General features: G+C 41.6%; 1 protein-coding gene and 1 long non-coding RNA gene across 5 annotated transcripts in view; one reads left to right on the top strand and one right to left on the bottom strand.

Moving 5' to 3' along the window:
• Positions 1 to 19,721, top strand: part of CHRDL1 (chordin like 1) — a 42,704-nt gene extending 22,983 nt beyond the window's left edge. For 3 of the 4 annotated variants that reach the window (XM_021406418.1, XM_021406419.1, XM_021406420.1), the window contains exons 5-12: positions 4,817 to 4,962; positions 5,937 to 6,030; positions 8,330 to 8,397; positions 9,674 to 9,848; positions 12,921 to 13,115; positions 14,150 to 14,317; positions 15,441 to 15,530; positions 16,662 to 19,721. In XM_021406418.1, the coding sequence (XP_021262093.1) occupies positions 4,817 to 4,962; positions 5,937 to 6,030; positions 8,330 to 8,397; positions 9,674 to 9,848; positions 12,921 to 13,115; positions 14,150 to 14,317; positions 15,441 to 15,530; positions 16,662 to 16,792 (1,067 nt within the window). In that variant the 3' untranslated portion in view covers positions 16,793 to 19,721. The remainder of the gene's footprint in view (positions 1 to 4,816; positions 4,963 to 5,936; positions 6,031 to 8,329; positions 8,398 to 9,673; positions 9,849 to 12,920; positions 13,116 to 14,149; positions 14,318 to 15,440; positions 15,531 to 16,661) is intronic. The other variant, XM_021406421.1, reaches the window with a different exon arrangement.
• The window catches only part of LOC110403314, a 35,386-nt gene continuing 23,777 nt past the window's right edge, over positions 9,855 to 21,463 (bottom strand). Inside the window, exons 3-4 of the long non-coding RNA XR_002441615.1 lie at positions 12,878 to 13,011; positions 9,855 to 12,700 (exon numbers count right to left, since the gene is read on the bottom strand). This is a non-coding gene — a long non-coding RNA (uncharacterized LOC110403314). The remainder of the gene's footprint in view (positions 12,701 to 12,877; positions 13,012 to 21,463) is intronic.

A 21,463-nucleotide genomic window follows, 5' to 3' on the forward strand; every position in this document is an offset into this window, starting at 1 on the left:
TGCACTTCACGTTAAGTTAGTGTCCCTTCATGGCAAACATTTTCCCATTACAGTTTCTTCATGCTTCCTGTCAAATGGACAACAGTTCATACAGTAAGCAAGCTATAGCTATATGCAGATCTAGTTCAGAGTGAGCGTTTATATCAGGCTTTACTATAGATCTGAATGGATTGAAAATCTTGTTTTTCCTACATCAGCAGTTCCTCCCAGTACAAGCTTCCATCTCCCCAATCAGAATCCTAACGAGCAGAGTTAGAGCAAGCACCTAGGCTGAATCCTGAAGACAAGCTTTCTGTTGGCTTCACTGAGGCCAGGATTTACCCTGTGTGTATGACACACCAGTGAAAAACAGCCTAGATAGACAACAGAAGGTGGAGAGAATCCCAAGCCTGGAAGAAAGGAATTCTTGGTATAAGAATTCAAGCATTGTCACCACAGTATCCAGTTGCTTTTTAAAAAAATCAAATTTTTGAAACAAAATCAATTTTTGATATGGTTGCATTCTGTTGCCTGCTTGTAAAACCTGAAACCTTCAGCCAGGCTCAACCTTTAAAGACACCTACAGGGTCAGTTCAAATCCATAGCAAGTCATGTGCTCAGCCTAGGCTGCACATTTTAGCTCTTTGCTGTTACCTAATGCTAAACCTGTGATAAGTCAGGCTATCCATTTTACTAACTCATGGTCTTATCTTGAACCCTCTTAAATCACAGGCAGTGCAAGCATAGCCTGTCAACCTCTATTTTCCTCTGCGCCCTTGGTGATTAAATGGCAGTCACAAAAAGAAAGATACTTCCTTTTCCATTGATGCTATAACATCTTTAGCCTATGTTTTACATTGCTTCCACTGACATGCTATGAATGCCAGAAATAATGCCACACTGAATCTAGTTAATTAAAAGGATTCATACAGATGGTTTGCCTGGTACTTTATGGAGGCAGCTAATTAAAGCAATGTTAGTCAGCACTGTTAAAATGCCAGATAAAACTTTAGGAACACTCGTGATTAAGAAACAAGGTTTACAAACAGGGATTTGAGCAATGCAGGGTGTTTGCAGCTAGTTAACCCAATTCTTACTTAACTTAACTGAGGCACAGAGTAATGCATGCCGATATCAACATTAACGGCAAGATTTTTCAAAGTTCCAACCTGGCACTTATTAGAAGAATATACAACGTCTACAATTTCACAATCTACAGGAGAATATGATACGAGAGAGTTTGAACTCCTCTAACTAGCCATGATTTAAAGAGCACTAGAAAAGAAACCAAGGCAAGCCCTAGTTGTGGAAAGTCACTCAGGCTGATTTTCTCTCTCCAGAAGCTATGTACAGGCATGCGATACAAAGCTTCCTTGCAGCTTCAGATGCTGTGTTTGGAGGAGATAAATTGTGCTCGTCAATATGCTCTCTCCAGTATATGACTGGATGTATTTTTCTACAGTAAGAATCATGCGTTCTCAATCTGAAACTTCTAAACCTTGTTTTATGCAACCAAATAGCCCCATTCATTTAATGCGCTCAAAGATAATCACATGCACAGGTATGTTGCAGCATCAGGACCAAAAACAATGTCTTACTGCCTGTTACTGAAACTGACTTTTCTTGTAATTATTACATCAAATAAGACTTCCAAATAGCAATAGAATTGCCTCCCACGTTCCAAAGATAGTCAGGCATACGTGTGCTTTGGGCTGTATGTTATGATTTAGCTGTTACAGGCCTAACCTCTATGATCAACTTCAAAAGAAATCCAGATGAACAAAACTACATACTCCAACCACCTACTGTTGTTGGCCAAGCACTTGCATTAATAGCTCTGTTGAAAAAGGAAAGCTTGTCTTTACTAGCATCTGCATCATGGTTGAGAAAGACACAGCCTCTTGATTCTTGATACAGAAAACCTTCCTGGCTGCAATAACTCCATTCCCAGCTGAAGTGTATAATTGCATTGTAACTCTCCCGGTCCTCTGCTGATCTCAGATGGCCACCCCAAATCATCTCAGATACATTTCTAATAGTCTCACTTGATTTTCTACCCCTTCTGTGCCAAACCTGAAGAGTCTCAGAGAGAGAATTATAGTTACCAAGGAGTCTATCTATCTTCTGTGTGAACTCTATTATTAACCAAAAAATACAGCAGCAAATTCTGAGATGGTCCAGAGCAAGCCATCCTATTACTATCTGTCCTTTTCCTCCTTGAATAATACAGCAGTCTAAAGCATCATCTTTTTAAACAGTTGAGGAGATTCCTTGTGATCATTTAACCCGACAGTGTGGGAAACTAAAGCAGAAGTCAGAGAAAGCATGGGCTATGTAAGAAAAGGTTTTTTTTCCCCTCTACTATTTATCTTCTTCTAATTAGAAAGGCAGCAATGGTTCCTCACTCAGCCTTGCATTCCTTGACTCAGCCATCATATACCAGAGCTGTAACCCTGTAATCCAACAGGAATCCTACAACAGTTCAAATCCTGCTGGAGATAAATAATTGAGGATACGGAATAAAGAGAAGTATATAAATTAAAGTTTACCATCCTCCTTCTCTTATTCAAAAGCTACTATTTAAAGGCATTTGAAGATTTCATAGTGAGCTGAGCAATGTGGCATGTACCAAGGTAAATCTGCAGTAAAATTTACACTCTCCATCCAGTATTCTGGTGAGTCATAACGAGTCATTCAAGCAGCAGTCTTTGCAAACATCTGCAAACCACAAGCCAAACACTGTCTTTGGACAAGCATCCTACATGGGCACAGTACTGCCCGGCATGGGCTGCATGAACGGGCTCTCATATCCAGGCAAGAACCATCTGTATTCTTTCATTTCTCCTTTAATTTTCTTCCCAGTTCACCTGCTCTTCCAGTTACCTGAGGTACAGAGGACAAGAAGGGTTTATAATTCCTTTTTCTGCTTTCTTAAGCTTTCCAAGACATTGCGGTGGCATAACTTGTGGGAAGTGGCACGGTCCTGAAAATTGGTTTCCAATATTTGTGCCTAATGAGACTGGTGATTAATTTGTTACTTGAATCTTTTGCTGATGACTTTCAAATTTCTCTTAATTAGAACATGCATCTTGCGATTCCAGAATACGCATTACTAGTAAATCAAAATACATTGCATTTTTATGCCAAGCACGAGTGTCAAAGCTTTGTGTAGGATGTTGGCAAGGTACCACTACACGTCTTTGACTGCACTGAAATAATGCTGCATTTGTTGCTTCGATGCGCACTCTGAAGAGAAAACAAATATCAGGCCCGGGTCCTAAATGGCCCCTAAGTGGATAACTTCTGCCTTTCTCCCACAGGTTCTTTGCTGACCCACTAGATTTTCAAATGCTGCAGTATGTGTACGTTCCACAGTCAGATTTGACATTTACCATTCAAAAGATAACTAATATCTGATGAAACCAATGCAACAAAACATATGCTTTTATCAAAAACTCTAAATGTCAGTGTTTAATGCCAGAATGTATCACCAGAAAACTGAGCTGAGAAATTTGCACTCTGTGGCAGCATAGTTTCTCAAAAAGTAATCTCCCCAGTTTCACCTGATAGATAATAAAAGGGACTACAGCAAAACCTGAATTTTCAGGTCAGGTTTCTTTTACGTGAAAGTCCAAACCCACTGAATGAAATTTCAGCTGCATTCCTAGAAATCTGCAGCGATTCTGGCTCCAGAGAACAAACACTCCACTGTTACTTCCATAGAGCTCTTGTTCAGAATGCCTCTTCCCATGCTGAGATGCTAAATTCATGCAAATGTAAATGTATTAGAGCCAAATTTGCTGCCCAGTATGTATCAAGTGACTTACATTTCATAGGTGAAGTATAATCCCTTCGCAGAGTTTGTCAGCTGTGTGATAGTTAAACAGTCTAGGGAATGTTTTAGCATAAGATACGGATAACTATAAGTCTAAGAAGAAAATTTGACCCATGTAATGCAGAATTCCATATGATCTTGAGTTGAAACAAGAGGTTTCAGGATTGAACGGACACTGACATCTTGTGCACTTCATTGTATGCACTCAGTTCTGCAAACAAAATGCACTGATTCACACATCTCACCTTGTAATGTATGTAAGAAAAACATCAGCTTTGGGTGGCTTTTGCAGTCTGTCTTTGAAAACTTTTGCCCATTCTGAAAACAACAGCAACAAAGGGTGGAGGCCATTGGGAACAAACAGTTATATAATATGTAGTACAATTATTCTTAGGCCTGTTTGCTATTAACAAAGTTCCATCATCAGTATCAACCCTCCTGTACACCTGTGCTGTGGGTAGTACTGGAGCAGCTCTGTGCCTGCCCTGCAGTATACCTGGCTGACCTGCAACTAACTCCTATGTGCTACAACACTGCAAATCATTTATAAAACAATACCAGTCCTAAGAAGGGGGAAACAATGCTAGAAAGGTGTTACTGACAGTGGAATTCTGTGTGGATACAGGACCTCACACCTTCTACACTAAAACAACAAAAGCCATGTAAATTTAACAAGTGAGCACATAACTGCACCTGCCTATCCTAATTGTAAATGCTGTGGAAGACAGGGCAAGAGAAAACACAGCAGCATGTGAGATGGCAATCAGTGCTGGCCTTCACAATCAAATCAAAACCCAAAGATCAACTGGGACAGTCAACTCAAAGTGTGAATTATGAAAGTTCAGCAAAACAGCAGCATGATAATTTCACTCATATTTTGTAGCATGACAAAACTTGTCCTTTTTTAATAAAGAGAAACAGGGGAGCAGGGAAGCCTGTACTTGCCATACTGCTAGTTGTCAGGACAATTTGCATGAAGTGTTCCTTTCCCATTGCTTTCAGAAGATTCCCTGTTCTCAGTAAGCAGCAAAATCACTGGGAAATCCTGTGAATACAATGGCACCACTTACCATCACGGCGAAATGTTTGTGGCGGAGGGGCTTTTCCAAAACAGGCAAGCAAACCAGTGCGCCCAGTGCAGCTGCTCAGTAAGTACCACAGCTCGTCAGAGCCCTGCTCAGTCTGAGCTTCATTTCACCTTTCCAGAAGGCATGGCACTGAAATGCACGCAGTCCATAGCACACAGTAGAGGCTGGGAACTGGGAGTTAATGCAGAAACTCGCGAAAGCGCTACGAGCCAGTCCGTGGCACCTGGTAAATGCCAGGCTGCCTCCTGCTCAAACACAGAGGACAAAGCTCACCCTGTCAGACATCTGCCGTAGGTAAGCGTACAGTGCAAGGCAGCAGGAAAACAACTGCTGCTTGGCATTTATAGAACTCCTCACTTCAACCTGACTGGAAAGTACAGCACTGAGTCACAGAATGAAACTGGATTCATTTGGGCTGAGCTGATAAGAGCCCCACGAGCCGGGACTGGACAGCTCTGTAAGTTGGCACCCGGCCCCAGACCCATTCCTGAGGTGCCACCAATTTAAATGCAGCATATTTGAGCAGTCACCCAGTGACTCTTTGGAGGCACTTTCTGAACTGAATCATCCCTCTCAATCCAATCCTTTGATCAAATTATCGTCATATTCAGTATTAATGACAAACTGAACAGGCCAACTAGTGAACAAATTTGTGATGGCAGCTGTCACTGCCAAGTTCTTCCTCCAGGTCAGCAGTATGACACAACTTAGGGAGAGCATGGGGAAGAATTTACACCAGGTGTAAATGTTAGACAGATTTGAGGCCTATAGTAATTACAGTTATTTCCCTCTCCACACTTTTACTTCTTTACCTTTTCTCCTTTTTGTAAAACAAGGGGATGTCCCTCTGCATGACAATACATTTAAGAACCGCTATTCAGACTCTCCACTGGTTTAATATTCTGCTTTTGGCTACTCGAGTGGCATATATATGTAAACACCCATACTAGATTTAAATATGTCCATAGAAGTGCATATACGGTACCATATGAATTGGTGACTCCTTCTAAATGCTCCTTGTGTTTTACTGGCAGGAAGGAAATGTGTACTGTGGGCTGAAGACCTGTCCCAAATTAACTTGCCCTTTCCCAGTTTCTGTTCCGGAGTCCTGCTGTCCAGTTTGCAGAGGTAAGTGTTACACATGCACAGGACACAGATTGGCATGTACTCCTTCCCCTGCCTGTGCACCAGCACTGTCACTTAGGATGCTGTCTGCAAGTTTCTCATTTACTCACAACCCAATGCGTGTGGGGAAATTAAACGTCAAATTCCAGCAGAGCAACATTACTAGCTTTGTTTTCCTAAACTGAAACAAGGAAAGAATGCACTGATGATAAAGTTGCATTCCAATGACAGGACAATCAGGGCTTCAAATGATGAATTTAAATAATTGCCATTGCTTTGGATAGACAGGTTTTGAAGTAAAAAAAGAGCTTCTATCTGACGAGTTACAAGACCTGCTCAAGTTATACGAGACATAAGAATTTCAATACAGAGGTTAATTTCAATTCAGTTTAAATTAGGTGTCAATCTGTATTCAGCAAACATTGGTATTTTATTAGCAACTCCATTTTAGATCCTGTAAGCATGGAGAACTTGGTTACAAGGAAGCGTACTGCCAGCCTTACCAGCCCTTCCAAATGTCTGCACTTACATATCTGTCTGTAAGCCTGTCTAAATATCTGAAGATTTCTAAATGTATTGTACCTCACTATTGGTACTGTGGCATTTGAATCACCACTTCTCAAGTATCTAAGCACCTGTGGCCAGTTCTCAGAAGCGCAGGGAGCCTAAGGCTGCCTGTGGTTTTCAGAAGCGGCACTCTGGACCCAGTCCCACAGTTCTGCATCCATCTCGTGGTTGAGCTCATTGCTGTCACTGTCCTCCCAGGCAGAGTAAGGATGAGAATTTCTATGTCAGGTTTCAGCTTCCCCTTAAGTTAACTGGAAACTTCTCAAAAAATGCCATAAGGTAATGGAACCACGATGGATCTGACTGAATGAAATCAAGTTAACTCCAGAACTGGAGACACAGCTGCATCAGCACCATGGCTCTCCCAAGCCAGGATCACGTGCCACTGCTGCTATGGCAGCTGTCCTGCCTCAGGGGCCTGAGCTTGTGCCTGTGCCTGGCACTGCTGTGTGCCATTCGTGTAACCCAGCAGGTTCATGATGTGGCAGTACTGCACTGTGTTCCAGAGTAATTGCTTAGCACACACAGAGCTAGGCTTCGAGCCACTAGCAAAACAACTTTATCGGTACCTATATCTGAATTCCAAGGCTGGGATAAATTCCAAGGTCAGCTCCACAGTAAATGATTTCTCCTACTCTTGTACAAGTTTTCCAAGAACCAGATATCAGTTCAAGTTGTTCCATGGCTTGTCCTATCAAGGAACACCTCTAAATATGTCTTTAACAACTCTCATAGCCACGTTCTGTCTCTAGCCTGAAACTGACGTTTCCCTGCTGTAATGTTCACGTGGCTCATACTAGTTATGCATGTATTTATGAAGCTTGTCTTTACCCAGAAAACAGCTGGATGTTACTCCTGAATAAAATTGAGAGTTTCTTCTTCTTTCCAACTTTTTCTGTGAATCACATGTTTGGCTGTGGGGGACCAGAGGCTGGCTCTGCAAGACCCTCACACTGATTCCCAAGAGCATTCATTACTTCTGCATTACATGCACAGATTGCAAGTGCTCTAGCAAAACCTCTTCTATTTAAAAGACAAGTCAGCATGCCCTTGCTTTGTTATGAGGGTCATTAGTGTCATGAGCCTTAATTCTGTACTACTTTTATGGACCCAATTCAAAAAAGGAATGCTCCAACATTTCATACTTTCTACATTCAAATACAGCATCCTGTGAGCTTACATGGGATCCAGACTTAGTGGGCCAATTTCTCATATATAACATCTCTGCTGTAACTCAGTGCAGTTAATTCACTGGCTTCCATGCAAATTGTGGATCAACATTTTTTTTTTTAAATGAAGCATAAATAAGGAAAAAAACAACCATATATAGGGGTATAAAATGTGCAGAACTAAGTATGGCTTACATTTTCCTGACATAATAGAATGTAAATTGTTAGTGGCTACACTTCTGAGTCGAGTTACAGTCAGTCAAGTTACATACCCACTGAGCAACAGTGACTGCACTTGTGGGTCCCCTAAGCACACAGCAGAGGGAAGGTCACACAGCCTCGCCTTTCTCTGTGAGCTCAGCTAAGCTCATTTCTCCTTGCCTTTGTTTGTGATCACATAGGTTCCAAGATATTTGGGAAGTCATCTCTACAGAATCTAACACAATCAAGTCAGACTAAAGACTGACAAACTTAGCTGTGAAGCTGGACGAGACTTTTCCCCTAGGTATCTCCCAAATCCTTGCACAGTGACTCCCCTAACTGATACTGCTCTACTTCACATACAGGAGATGGAGAGTTATCCTGGGAGCAGGCCGATGGAGATATCTTCCGGCAGCCAGCCAACAGGGAAGCTGTAAGTGTGACCTACGATTTAAAGACACATTTTCCAGCCATGCATGCCAGTACATTGGGGAGAAAAAAGAAAAAGAAAAAAGAGGATGTTAACAGGTCTGACAAAGCATATGAATATCTACTGCAGCAAGCTCCTTAATAAATTCAACCTGAATTCATGAAGAAGTCTGAATTACAAACTCACACGAGCTCCTGTAGGCTCTAGATTTAGTCTTTACTGTATGTGCTCTATGAGAATAAAATTCCACAGTATTTTGTTTGCTGTGCAAGCAACACTTCAAAATCATAATTACAAACTCTTATTTCCTAGTTGACATATATACATATGTATATTTACTTCAGGGGCTTCACTGCCTCTAGGGTTAACAGTAACCACTAACAACTTACTCAAGAGAGGCTTTTTGTAACAGCACTTGGAGAGAACATGAAGAGCTTTTAAGCGTTAGGCACACTACGCAAATACATGAACCAACAGGTCTTTGGATTAGTGAGAAGAATCATGCCTCATAAAATATCTGCTGTAGTACACACTATCCCTTCATGCTCATGGGTATTTCGGAAAATAATTCTCTGAAAATAGCCAGCTCTTTTGCTCTAGAAAACACACTGTGCAGACTACTTTCCTCTGCAAATCAAATGAGATTTCCCAGTCTGCAAGACAGATTGAAGTAAGGTTCTGCTCAGTCTGTGTAAAGATGGCTAGCCCTGGCCCAGCGTGAGAGTTCAGAGCAGCTGCATGCAAACAAGAAGCTGGATGGTCATCCTGCACACGAGTTCTGCCACTGCAGCCCAAGCAGAGAACAGTTTTGATGAGGAAAATTAGACAGGCTCGCCTGTTGTTAAAGCAGACATAAGTAAAGAAGGCGTTTAGCTCTGAATTCTATTTATGATAAATGGAGCAAAATGGGGACTTCTGGATTGTGATTCATCTCCTGAGATCTACAACAGGCCAGATGGGTCACATTTGAGGAGTGCCTCTCTGTCCACCGACTTGATTAGGGACTTCAGATAGTCAATTTAGATATGGCACCTACACTGACTGTACAGTCTGGTGAGATGAGGTTCAACTGCATATGTGTCATTGACTTCATTACCACGTTAAGTACTTGCAAAACCTGTGCGGCTTCTTTTTGTATGGTGCCATTCCTTACACTTAAGGCCTGTTTGTTGATAGTGGCAACAATCATTGCCCGTATTAAGCTTCTAGTACAGCCTCTTTCCTCATGCTCATATGAATGAGACATTTACTTTCCTGCTCTCTTTCTCCCTCCAAACAGAGACACTCTTACCACCGCTCCCACTATGAGCTGTCACCCAGCTCCACCAGGCAGGCAGTCAATGTTCCACGATTTCCCAGTGCCAGGAGTAACCGCGGAGTCCTACCAGATCCCCAGCAAGCATCAGGAACGATAGTACAAATTGTTATCAACAACAAGCACAAGCATGGACGAGGTAAAGACAAGTATTTCGTATGGTATTACTCTGGGTCAGCCATTTAACACCTACAAAAAAGTCTTCTCAAAATATACAGCAGAATCTTGGAAATTCACACTGGTATCAAGAGACCCAATGCAAATCAGAGGGTGAAAGCAACAGACTAGTAAGGATATGAAATAAGCTCTTAACTGAGGTCAGTTGTGCCTGCCAATACAACAGTGCATTTCAGTCTGCGTGGGCACAACATTATCGTGTTGCTCTCTGAATTACTCTGTGGTATTGCACTCCATAATTCAGAAAACATGCTGCTGTGACCAGCAAAGTGAGCACTAAGTGCCTCAAAGGACACTACGATGCCCTTAGATTTGCTAACTGGTTCACATAGTGACTTGTCCAGTAGGAAACAGACTGCGGTTATGTTCTTTACACCGTCTCCTATTTTGTAACTTTACTAGCTGCAAACTGCATATATTTAAACTGTCCCACAAGCCCCAGGCCCCAGGCCATAAAACTTTGCTGTAGAATTAGAAGTTTTCTGCCTCGGAGGCTTAGCAAATTATTCCAAAGAAAGAACATATCATGACTTCCCCCACCTTCAGCTGGTTGTCTGAGATGCGGGGGGTCCTTTTCCTTCTCCATGTCTAACAGTAGAAGCAGAGCAGATAATTAGCCTAGACTGGATGTCTGCGCTGTGACCAGGCAAAGTTAACCAAAGCAATGAATCCCTTAGTGCCTTCTGATAATACAAGTTATTACATGATGTGGGCAGCAGCTTCGAGCCCCTATTGCAGACCTTATACAAACATGACTGCAGCATTCCTACTGCATTATAGGACAGACAAAAACAGAGGGAAAATATCTGTTGCCCAGTTCATGGGACAGCGGGTACTGTACAAGCAAAAGGGCAGGATGCTCAGTTCCTCCAGTGGGTGTACATAAGCCAGCTGATGTCTGCAGGAACAGGTCTAAGAAGCCATAAAATAAATAGCTGTGAAAGTGAATGTTCAGAAAAGCAGTTGTCCACAAACGCCAGTCAGTAGGCACTCAGAAACTACCCACAAAGAGTTAAAAGCCCATGTATTAGGGCCAACTAATCTTTCAAGGTATTAACTAACAGAAGGAATGTTGGCCATGGGATCTTTATTATCCACCTGAACAACCATGAAAAAGCATTCAGATCATGCCAGCGTTTTATGCTGATTCTAGGAGCAGAAATCTCCACACAGTGCAGTATCTTTGACGTGTAATTCACACATAAAGACATCATCAAAGCAATTTCTAACTGATTTGTTTCAGTAAATAAAAAGCATACAGATGAATAGCATATTTCTGAGCGCAGTATTGTAACTGCCACTACTTCAGATATTCACTGCCCGGAGAGTGTCTGAGTGATCCCCTTGGTGGAAACCAGAATGCTGACCATGTACTTTCTATTGTTCTTCCCCAATTAACAAGTAATGTATTAATTAATGCATATGCCCCTTGAGACACAACAAACTAAAAAGTAAACACACAGCAATTCTCCTGACATGCAAATATCATGTAGTTGTATGGATACAGATTTATAATTCTGAGTGTGAAGAACACTATAAAAACAGGGCATCTGGGAGCTAGAAGTTATATGCCATATTTTGGCTTCTACTGGAGGCTTCATCTGCTACCCCAAACTGCTCTGTGCTAAACAGATCCTTTTTTGCTCATGTTTTCAGTATACAGAAAACACATTATTTGCTTTCATGTGAGAAACAAAACTGTTTTCCACCTCTAAAATAAAGCCATGTCTCAAGGAGTTAAAAAGTAGCAAATTATAAACGAAATGATAACATAACCCCAGGAAAGACAATACATTACAAAGAACACTCACCATAAACCTCAGTAACTCAGTAAAGTATAAGCCAGTTGATCACATCTGTTACCAGTTAGATGTAAATTTCAGATTACAGATAAAAATTAAATTGCTTTTGAAAGTTACAGGCAAAATAGGAACATATTTTACAAATGAAAACATTAATAAAAATGATGGCATATTAGAAGAATTGGAAATATTTGCAACATACCCCAGCTTCACTTTAGTTGCATTTAGAATTCAGGTGATGCCCTTTCTTTCACCTTGTTAGGATTAGTTTGCATTTTTCTTTGTGTTTATAAAATATTTAAAAAGAAAGAAGTAAGGTTTATAGGACAAATGCAAACATGGTGTAAAGTGATATAATCCCCATTAAATGCAGGGTGACCCAAACTGGCTTCTACAAGGTAGGAATTTTTCCACTCTCCTTTTGCCAGCTGTATTTCTCTGTCTCTCAGGGGCACTGATGAAAAAAATACTCTGAGATGCTTAGATGCTCTTGGAATGAAATTTCAGCCACACAGACATCCTTTCAAGTTAACATTTTCTTGTGATTCCAAAGGCCAAATGTCCCTATATACCTATAACATTCATATCTCTACAAACGACATCAGACTTCTTTCTGTAATATTCCATTGCTTTTGCTCTGTGTTGTGTAGCAGAAGTCCCATGTAAGTGCAGTATTAAAGGTCCAGGTGGCACTAATCCATCCTGTTGATAATATGGCTCTCCCTGCAAAAGCCACTTTCAGCTAATGCCAGAAATAGTTGAGCAGATAACTTGTAGCAAATGTCATGATTTTGTCCACTGCAAATTCAATACCAGAAGCCAGAGCCAATTTAGCAGGCTATGTCCTGCATGTGTACTGAAGGAGTTGTTAGTTTTATAAGCTGGTTAATGATGCACAACTGAAATGCACGTGCTGGAGCGAGGTGCTCAAATACTCGACTCAGCCACCTTCTCCATTGTCCTCAAAACAGTGATGGACACTGGCATCATGGGATTTGGAATCAAGGCCAACCTGCTCAGAAAAGAGTGATCACAGGCTCTGGCTCATTTTAAGTGGCAAAACTCTGACTGAAGCGAACAAGTAGTGAAGTGAGCCAGTGACACTAACAAATTAGGTGTAGAGACACTCCTTTAAACAAATGTGCAAGAATCAAATGAATATTCATGGAGGAGCAGCCAGTGAACGTACCTTTTCCAGTTGTATTTTTTCTTCTTTTTCTCTTCTTTTGTAGTTTGTGTTTCAAATGGCAAAACATACTCCCACGGTGAATCTTGGCATCCTAATCTCCGGGCCTTTGGAATTGTAGAGTGTGTGTTGTGTACCTGCAACATCACCAAACAAGAATGTAAGAAAATTCATTGTCCAGAACAATATCCCTGCAAATACCCTCAGAAAGTAGAAGGAAAATGCTGTAAAGTCTGTCCAGGTAAAACAAAGAGTTGATCATAAACCACTTTTTTCTGTGCATATCAAGGGCTCTGGTCACAAGATCAGATGAAAATAGCAACAGCAGTGCCCACGGTTCTGATTTACATGCAAAGATATCCATGTGAGACACACAGAGCTGCCTGCCTAGCCCTCCTGTTAACTGTTGTTCCTCAAATGAGGGGCTTGCTGTGTGGGGCACATATGTTCTCATCAATCCTTGCCTTTCTCTCTACTGTTAGCGTGACTTCCTAACACTCATTTCCAAAGAGAATATTACAGAAACACACATGGTTCACTACTATCAGAAGACTCCCCTATTCTTTCCCCACTGCAGTACTCACAGAACGTGCAAATCATTGCATTATCTCTCTCCCATTCTTGTCCAACTTCTAATTACTATTAGAATAATTACAATTTCCCCTTACATGTCCTGTGACTTCACCAGGCGATCATGAGATAACATGCCGTGTGGCTAGCCCAGGCTTGCACTGAACTGCTGGCTGGCCACATCCCTACATGGCCCCTACTGTTGAGCAAAATGCATATGTAGGTTCTCCCCCCACCCTTTTCCTCAATAAAGCATTAGCTTAGGTTTCTTTACAATCTCCAACCACTGATTTTCATTACCGTTTAATTACCTCTGAGAAGTCCACTGTTATTTCAAATATGCTTGAAAAGTGGACAGTGGTTCAAAAATCTTGAGGATTCTCACAGACCAATACAGCTCATTTCTTTACGAAACTGGATTATAAATACAAATACTCTCTTACCAACAGAGACAGGCAATGGGAACCTAGCAGAATATAACACTATTAAATGTCTATGGCTTAGCTGGAGATGGATTTGAAGGACTTTATAAGTGAACATACGGGTTGGACTCGATGATCCTTGTGGGTCCCTTCCAACCTGGGATATTCCATGACGCTATGAAAACCCTAATTTTAAACTAAACCTGCTTGGTTTAGAGCCAAGTAATTTCTGGAAGACTTGTTTACAGCTGTAGAATGTGTTTTGGGCTTTTTTCTTAAACAGAAGAAGTGCCAAGTCAAAGCTTTGACAACAAAGATTACTTCTGTGGGAAAGAGACCTTTCCCATCTACGAATCCGTTTTCACAGAGGAAGGAGAAACCATCAGAAAAATTGCAATAGAGACTGAAAAACCACCCCAGATAGAAATACACGTGTGGACAATCAGAAAAGGTGAGTTGAACAAGTTATGTATTTCAAAAGTATATCATCATTCATTAAAATACCAGAGCAACTTAAATTCCAAGCATCTAGAAACTGCTGTTCTCTTAGCTATTCTGGATACCAGTACCACAGCCACGCCCGCTCCTCCGTTTTGCTCCACAAACATCATTAATAACACCCAAATTTCTAGTTCTGCAACCCCCCCGGCCATCGTTGTGAGCAAAACAACAGAACCAAGTCAGGTGTCAGTAATACCGTGTGTAATCTGTGATAGAGAAATGAACAGCAGGGTTTGAACCAAGTGCTTATTTAGCTGGACCAAAAAGTTTTCCACTGAAATTACTGTCTATCCTGTCTTCCTTAGTGATATGTAACTGCACTCATGATGGCCTAGAATACTGATAATAGATGTATTAAGGGTGAAAGCAGTATATTTTATTAGATCGGTAAAATTAGAAGAAAATTGAAAAGCTTTCAGATTTGCACTACTACAAATTCTCAACAGTTAGTACGGAAAAAATATTATCTCCAGCTCCCTAAAGATCCTATCTACTTAATCCAATTTAAGAAAAAGGATGTGATCCCCCCAGGAAAACCTCATATGGTGCAGCCCTTTCCACAGAAGTGATCTCCAGAATGCACTTTAAAGCACAAAGCCAGACCCCAACTGTGAGCAGAACAGAAGTCGCAGGGGGGCTGATGGTTAACAATTACTTTATGTGTTCAAGAAGCCACAAAGCCTTGTGATGACTTGTCAGTGATGTCTGCTAACTCATGACAGGCAAAATGGCAGCTAACAAAAAAACTGTACTGTTCTTTTTTTCCAAGACACTGTGATTTTGGCTCCTGTTGTAGTTTTACGTTCACCCATGCTAAGAAAAGTTTTAGCTATGTCGGAAAAAAAACAGCTAATTCTCGCACCCCTCAGCAACTCTGCAGTCATAAATCCTCTGAAGATAAGCACTGAGGTAGCAAACAGACAGAACAGGCTGAAAATCCACACTGTTGGTAAGGATTATTCCACAGGGTAGCTCAAAACAGCAGTAATTCTACATAAAGGCTGGGCAGCACCCTGGACTTAAAATAATGGGCACGTTTCCAGTAACAGCCACTTCTTGTGTCTTTGCTGAAGGGATTCTGCGTCACTTCTACGTTGAGAAAATGTCCAAGAGGGAATTTGAAGAGCTTCCCTACTTCAAACAGATCACAAGGACAACCTCCAGTAAGTAAAATTCGTACCTCTTCAGGCTTCTGTTCTCCATCTGCACAACCTTGAAAAATACGTCAGTTTACCCAGTGCAGTCAAACAGCCTCATGTTCCTCCAGTACATGGCTTTGTACAGAATCAAATAATCAGAATACAGCAATATAAAATGAAGGTACATATAGCATGCTGTGTTAGTCTCCTGCCATTGCGAGAAAACAAATTGGCTGTTTTCTGCTTATAATGCCATGAGTCTGCAATACGACTGATGTCAGTACAACAGCACTGCTTGGCTTTATTTAAGCCTATATACATACATGTGTTGTACTTGAAAGAAGCATTTTCTATGTTCTTAGTAATATTTTTATTATTAAAATTTGTCTTTTGAAAAGGTATGCAATTAATTTATCAGTCTTGATTCAATTTCTTTTTTGTATTTCATCCAGCTTGGGATATAACACCTAATTTGACAATTTAATTAAGGTATAGGCATTTTTAGTTACTAGTCCTTTTGCACTACGAGTTGTCATTTTTTCTGAGGTTCCAAGTAGGCAGGGAAGTATTTTGCCCAGGAACAATCTATTCTTGATAATACAGGCTAAGAGAGAAGTAGACTCCTCTTCATCTAGAAGGTTTCCTAATTTGTTCCTTTTGGCCTTCTCTGCGCTTGCCAATGTTATCTGTACTGTTGCATCCTAGTTATCAGGACTGGGAGCAATTCTATTAACCTTAGCAAAACTATACCAGAACACTATTATCTGACACAGTTTGCATAATACGAAGGTAGCTAGAGTTCACGCTGCATGAAACACTGACTTCTACATACTTTGCTTTACCATCACATTTAAATTTTTATATCACTCTTATAAATCAGAGGATCCGATTTCATAAATGGTTGAAACAAATAGTACTACTTGTTTAAAGAAAAGGATGATATTCAGGTCTTTGTTTATTATTTATAACAAAATTGCTTTTCACGGAATATGTGACACGATTGTAAGATACTCCAAATATTTTCCGTGGGAGGACTGGACGTGCTCTCTTTGACCACTGTGAATCAGTTTGTCTGGAGAATGCTTGTAAGTGACTCCAAAGTTCCCTATGCCCTTCCTAAGTCAGTGTCTTTCTCCTTTGTGTTTTTGTTTTCAGGCCAGTGGAAAATATTTAGCGAGGGAGAAGCTCAGATCAGCCAAATGTGTGAAAGCAGAGTGTGCAGGACTGAGCTCGAGGATTTGGTAAAGGTTTTGTACCTTGAGAAGTCTGAAAAGGGTCACTGTTAAGGGAGACAGCACTGGAAGGAGAAACACAAGAAAACTTATGAAAACTTGGATCTGCAGCTGGACTGCAGGCTTATTTTGCTTAAGTCAACAGTTGCCCTAAAAACCAAAACTATAATGCAGTAATTATTCACATCATGCACAGCAAATTTGCTGCTTTATGTGTAGTGGTCTGTGTCAATCGTTCAAATATCTCCTCCAAAAGACTAGGAGGCTCTGTGTTCCTGGTGGGGGAAATAGAAAGAGAGACTGTACTTTCCCAGAGTTGCATTTCTTTACAAGTTAAAAAGAGAAAACAGAACGTTTTTATTATTTGGCAAGTTATTCAAACTAATGAAAAGAAGGACACCTAATAAATGTGCAGGAGCCATGGAGAGCATTATTTCTTGTGCTGAGCTCATAATGGAGTTGAAATGGCTTGTGGATTTTTTTAAGTAGTGGAAGAAAAATACAAGTGCTACAATACTTGTGTTGGAGACATAAAAACCAGATTTAAACTAATGAACTCCTAAGCAGCCTGCCTTTGGGATGATGTCTTGTAGCTGAGCAAACCGAGTCCATAAACTGAACAGCAGGTGTTAGTGGCAGTCACTATATTTTTGTAGCAACTTGAGCAAATGTTCACTTTTAAGTGGTTTTCAGTGTTTCCACCACCCACTTCTCTAAAAAATGTACATATTATCTCTCAATGACAGCCCTAATAACTTCATTCTTGTGGGCCCGATTAACACATGGTCTTGGCTGGTAGACTACCTTCTAAAGCAATGCTGAAGAAGGTGGTGAAGTACTCGCAGCACTTTCAGAACTCCTAGGGGGTTGCACCTCCCAATTAATAACTCCTTCACTACAACAGAGCTTAATTTATTTGTTCTGGTTTGTTACAAAGCTAATCTCTAGCTTCAAGGACAGATTTCTCCCATGACAAATACCAAACAGCTACAGCAAGCCTCTAGAACACAGTAGCCCTATGAAAACTCTTATCTTTGTGAAAAAGAATTTTGAGATATTCTGTTAAATTTAGTGTAGCATGTCTACAGTGTTTAAGAAAGGTGGCTCTCATCTGCCAAAAAAAGAAGCAGAAGGTCATTGTTTTGAAAAAATATTTTCTCTGAAGAGTCACCAGAATGCTGCACTGCCCCAGGGCTGCAGTGTTGGGTGAATTCCCAAGAAGCAAATGACTCTGCCTGCTTTGCCTCCATTTTCTGCTCCACAAGTGGGAAGGAACACTGCTGTTCAAACACACACTAGGAAACAAAGCTTTATGGAAACAGTCTGAGCCAGGGGCTGGGTCTTCATAGGGAGTGAAGTCACAGTGACTGTGAGGATTTTGAGGTTTGTCATTCTGCCAGCAACAGCACTGCAGGGGTGTACCCATTTCTAAAGAGATGGAGTTGCAGGAGAGCTCAGCACTGAATGCCAAAAGCAGGTTTCAAGCAAAGCTTCACCACCCCAAGGGGACCAGGGCAGCTTCCCCACCCCAAGGGGACCAGGGCAGCTTCCCCACAGCTCCCCTCAGCCAGGCTGCCTCGTGCTGCCCGGGCCCTGCTCTGCTGCGGGCAGCACAGTGCAGGGCTTCCCAGCAACGAGGAGCAAGTGAGAAGGACAGGCTGGAAGTGATGGAAAAGCTGGAGGGAATTAGGAGAATAACTCATCGAGCATTCCAGGACATTGTAACTCTTAAGAGTCCTGCATATAATCACCACATCGTCCCTAGGCCAGGACAAAGTGTAGCTAACATATAGGAACACTTCCCTCCCTGCCAAATGCTCAACACAGCCCACCATGTCAGGAAAACATGCTAAAAAGGGAGCGTGCAGGTGGATTTGCAATAATAAAACACCCTAGTCTGAAGTCAGTAAGAACCAAACCTTGTCAGGATGCACTGAGGACAGCTGCTCCGGAGTGGGTCCTACACAGCCGCAGTCCTGTCAGCAGAACTGCCCAGTGAGGCCGCAGGGAGCCTGGGCCTGGGTCCCCTCCTGCCCCGACCTGCTGCAGGGCCGCTCCTCACGCTTCTCCCCTCACTGTTGGCCCCGCTTCACCCTTTCTGAAATCCCCATTCCCCGAGGCATCGCTGCTGGGCCCAGCCGTGCCCTCGCGGCCCTGTGACAGCCCAGGGCAGCCCCAGCCAATCCTCACAGAGCCCCGCGGGGCTCAGACACCACCACGGGTAACACGCTATGTGCACAGAGTCTGAACGGGCACCTGGCCATAAGAAAGACAAAGAGATTTGTCGCATTGAGTTTCCATGGTGTCATAGCACCCATAAGTGCTGTGCAGGTGTTTGGAAGAGGAGCAGGGCATCCTAACCGAGGTCCTGAGGCCTCACTGCACCAGAGGTCACTGCAACATAATTAACTGCAGAAGCACCAGCAGCTTGGTCTTAGCAAAACCCACAGCATGTGGCATCTATTGGGTTAAAATGTGCTGTAGAAGTGCTAGATCTCACTATAAAACTTCTGATAAGCCATGAATTATCCTGATCTTTCCTTTGGTGAAGATGCCGTGAGGAAGACATCCTGAGGAACTGTAGCAATCTGGTGGGAAGAGGAGCAGTTGCCTTCTCACCTCATGGGCATAGTCTGTAGCAGTAGCTGGTGAACAAAGACTGAGTGGAAAGTGTAAGTGTTTGTTTAAGAAGGCAGCAATCAGCTTTTTGTATTTGTGACAGGACTAGTGGAGTCCAGATTGTGTATTTATTTTATAATAAACACTTTCTAAGAAAAGCAAAAAAAATCATAAGCATCATTTAGTAAAATGCAGTGTTGCATTTTTACAGATTTTCGTCACTTCAGGCAATAAAATACACAGCGTCATCATGCTTTCAATTCTCTTCATGGGATGTATGTCTGTTGCGGTACTTATTTATGTACTTGTATCACTTCAACCTGGTTTTATAAGTTAATAAACTCTAAAGTTGTTAATAAAGCAAGCCGTTCTGTGTGTGATGTTGCTGGGTCTGTTACAAGAGTCCTTTCCATCAGAACACAATCTAAGCACGCCTGCTCTGCTCCCTCCTCCTCTTGCAGCAGCCCCTTCCTTCCCAGGCTCAGCTGTCTGAGGGGTGGGAGTCACTACCAGGCAGGACTGCACAGCTGCATTCCCACTGAATGTATTTTTTTGATTTCGTAACGTCCAAGTCATTTTTTAGCACCAAACTAAACAGTTTTACTTCTTGCTTCACCCCTATTCCCCTGTCACGTAACAGATGATCTCTAACCCTGTGTCATTCCACAGAACAACGACAGGGGCAGGGTACCAAGGAAGAGCCTAGTCAGAGCTGAGCTCTTCTGAAATAACTCTGAAGGATACCTACACAAGAGAAAGAATGTGACAGCCTAAGACTCACATCTTTGTACACTCTCCATTAGGAAGAAAGGTCAAACCATTTCACAATTCAGATGATGAATACTTCCAAAATAATTGATAGCACATGAGGTATTTGCGTAACATTGGTGTGCTCTGGTGCCTATTGTGTTATCCATCTAAGATAAAAGCCAAGATTTTGGAGATTTATTGTGGGAGGGGTGAAAATTGACAAAGTTAATCCTTATTTCCCTTTATTGCTTTTGTTTGGGGGTTTGAAAAATGTCTTCATCTTCTCCACTGAGGTTTTGGACTATTTTACTTCTTGGGTAAAGTATGTCTGCAACAACATGAGTATATGAATGTGAACCCACAATCCTGCCCTTCTCACATAACACCAACCCAACTGTGAGCAAGAATGCAAAGCAGCCAAAGCAAAAACAAATAATGGAGTTTAACTCGAGAAAACAGCATTTAATGTAGGCACACCGGCTGTTAGGTCAGTTTGTTCAAAAAAAAAAAAAAGCAACGAGCTTCATTTCACTACCACTCAAAGTAAAATCTCTCACTCTGTCCTCAGCCGACCTCAGCTCAAGAGACAGAGATAGTCCAGCACACCAAGCTTTAAGCACAGCTGACTGCTTCCCCAACAGCACACACCAGCAATTACTTGATCTCTCCACCAAGATCAATTTCATCTCCTATAGATTACTTTCTCCTGTTTCTTTCTTCACGTTTCAGAATCACAACACCAAGAAAATTTAAGTCAAGAAAAAACAAAACTAAAACTACACCCCATTCCCACTGAAGTAAAAAGAAAAATTCTCAGTCTCTACAAGAAAAAGTCCCTGAAGAATTCTCAGTCCCCGAAGAACTCGTACTGACACACACTATAAAGGCATTAAGCATATTTGAGCGTGCTTCAGTGTTTTGTGTGTACCAAAGGAACATTTTCTACTTTTCACGCACTCCTAGCCACAGTGCTCCTTAGCCAGCACTGCTACTCAGATCTGTGCAAACTGGGATGGGGCAAATCATCATTTTAGCCTTATTCTGGGTCCTAATTTTAGAGGTATAAATAGGAGCCAAGTGCTGCTTAAGGTTTATGTACTGGTGAATATTTTTGCTCTGCATCTCTAAAATGGGAAGATTCAGGCTTTCCCATTAAAATATCTAGCTTGACTTTAATATGGTATTCATTTTAATTTCCTCTATTAAAATGTCATGCAGAATTGCCAGCCTGCGTGCTGTTGAAGATGCAGTTGAAGCACAAACTTTTGTAGTGTACTGAGGATGCAGTAGGAAATTCCATAGCAGCATCAAGCAAGGAAAGTGACGTCCTGGAATGTTATTCTTTTCACTGGTTAA

The sequence above is a fragment of the Numida meleagris genome, chromosome 8, assembly GCF_002078875.1.
Source record: "Numida meleagris isolate 19003 breed g44 Domestic line chromosome 8, NumMel1.0, whole genome shotgun sequence".
Taxonomy (NCBI): Eukaryota; Metazoa; Chordata; class Aves; order Galliformes; family Numididae; genus Numida; species Numida meleagris.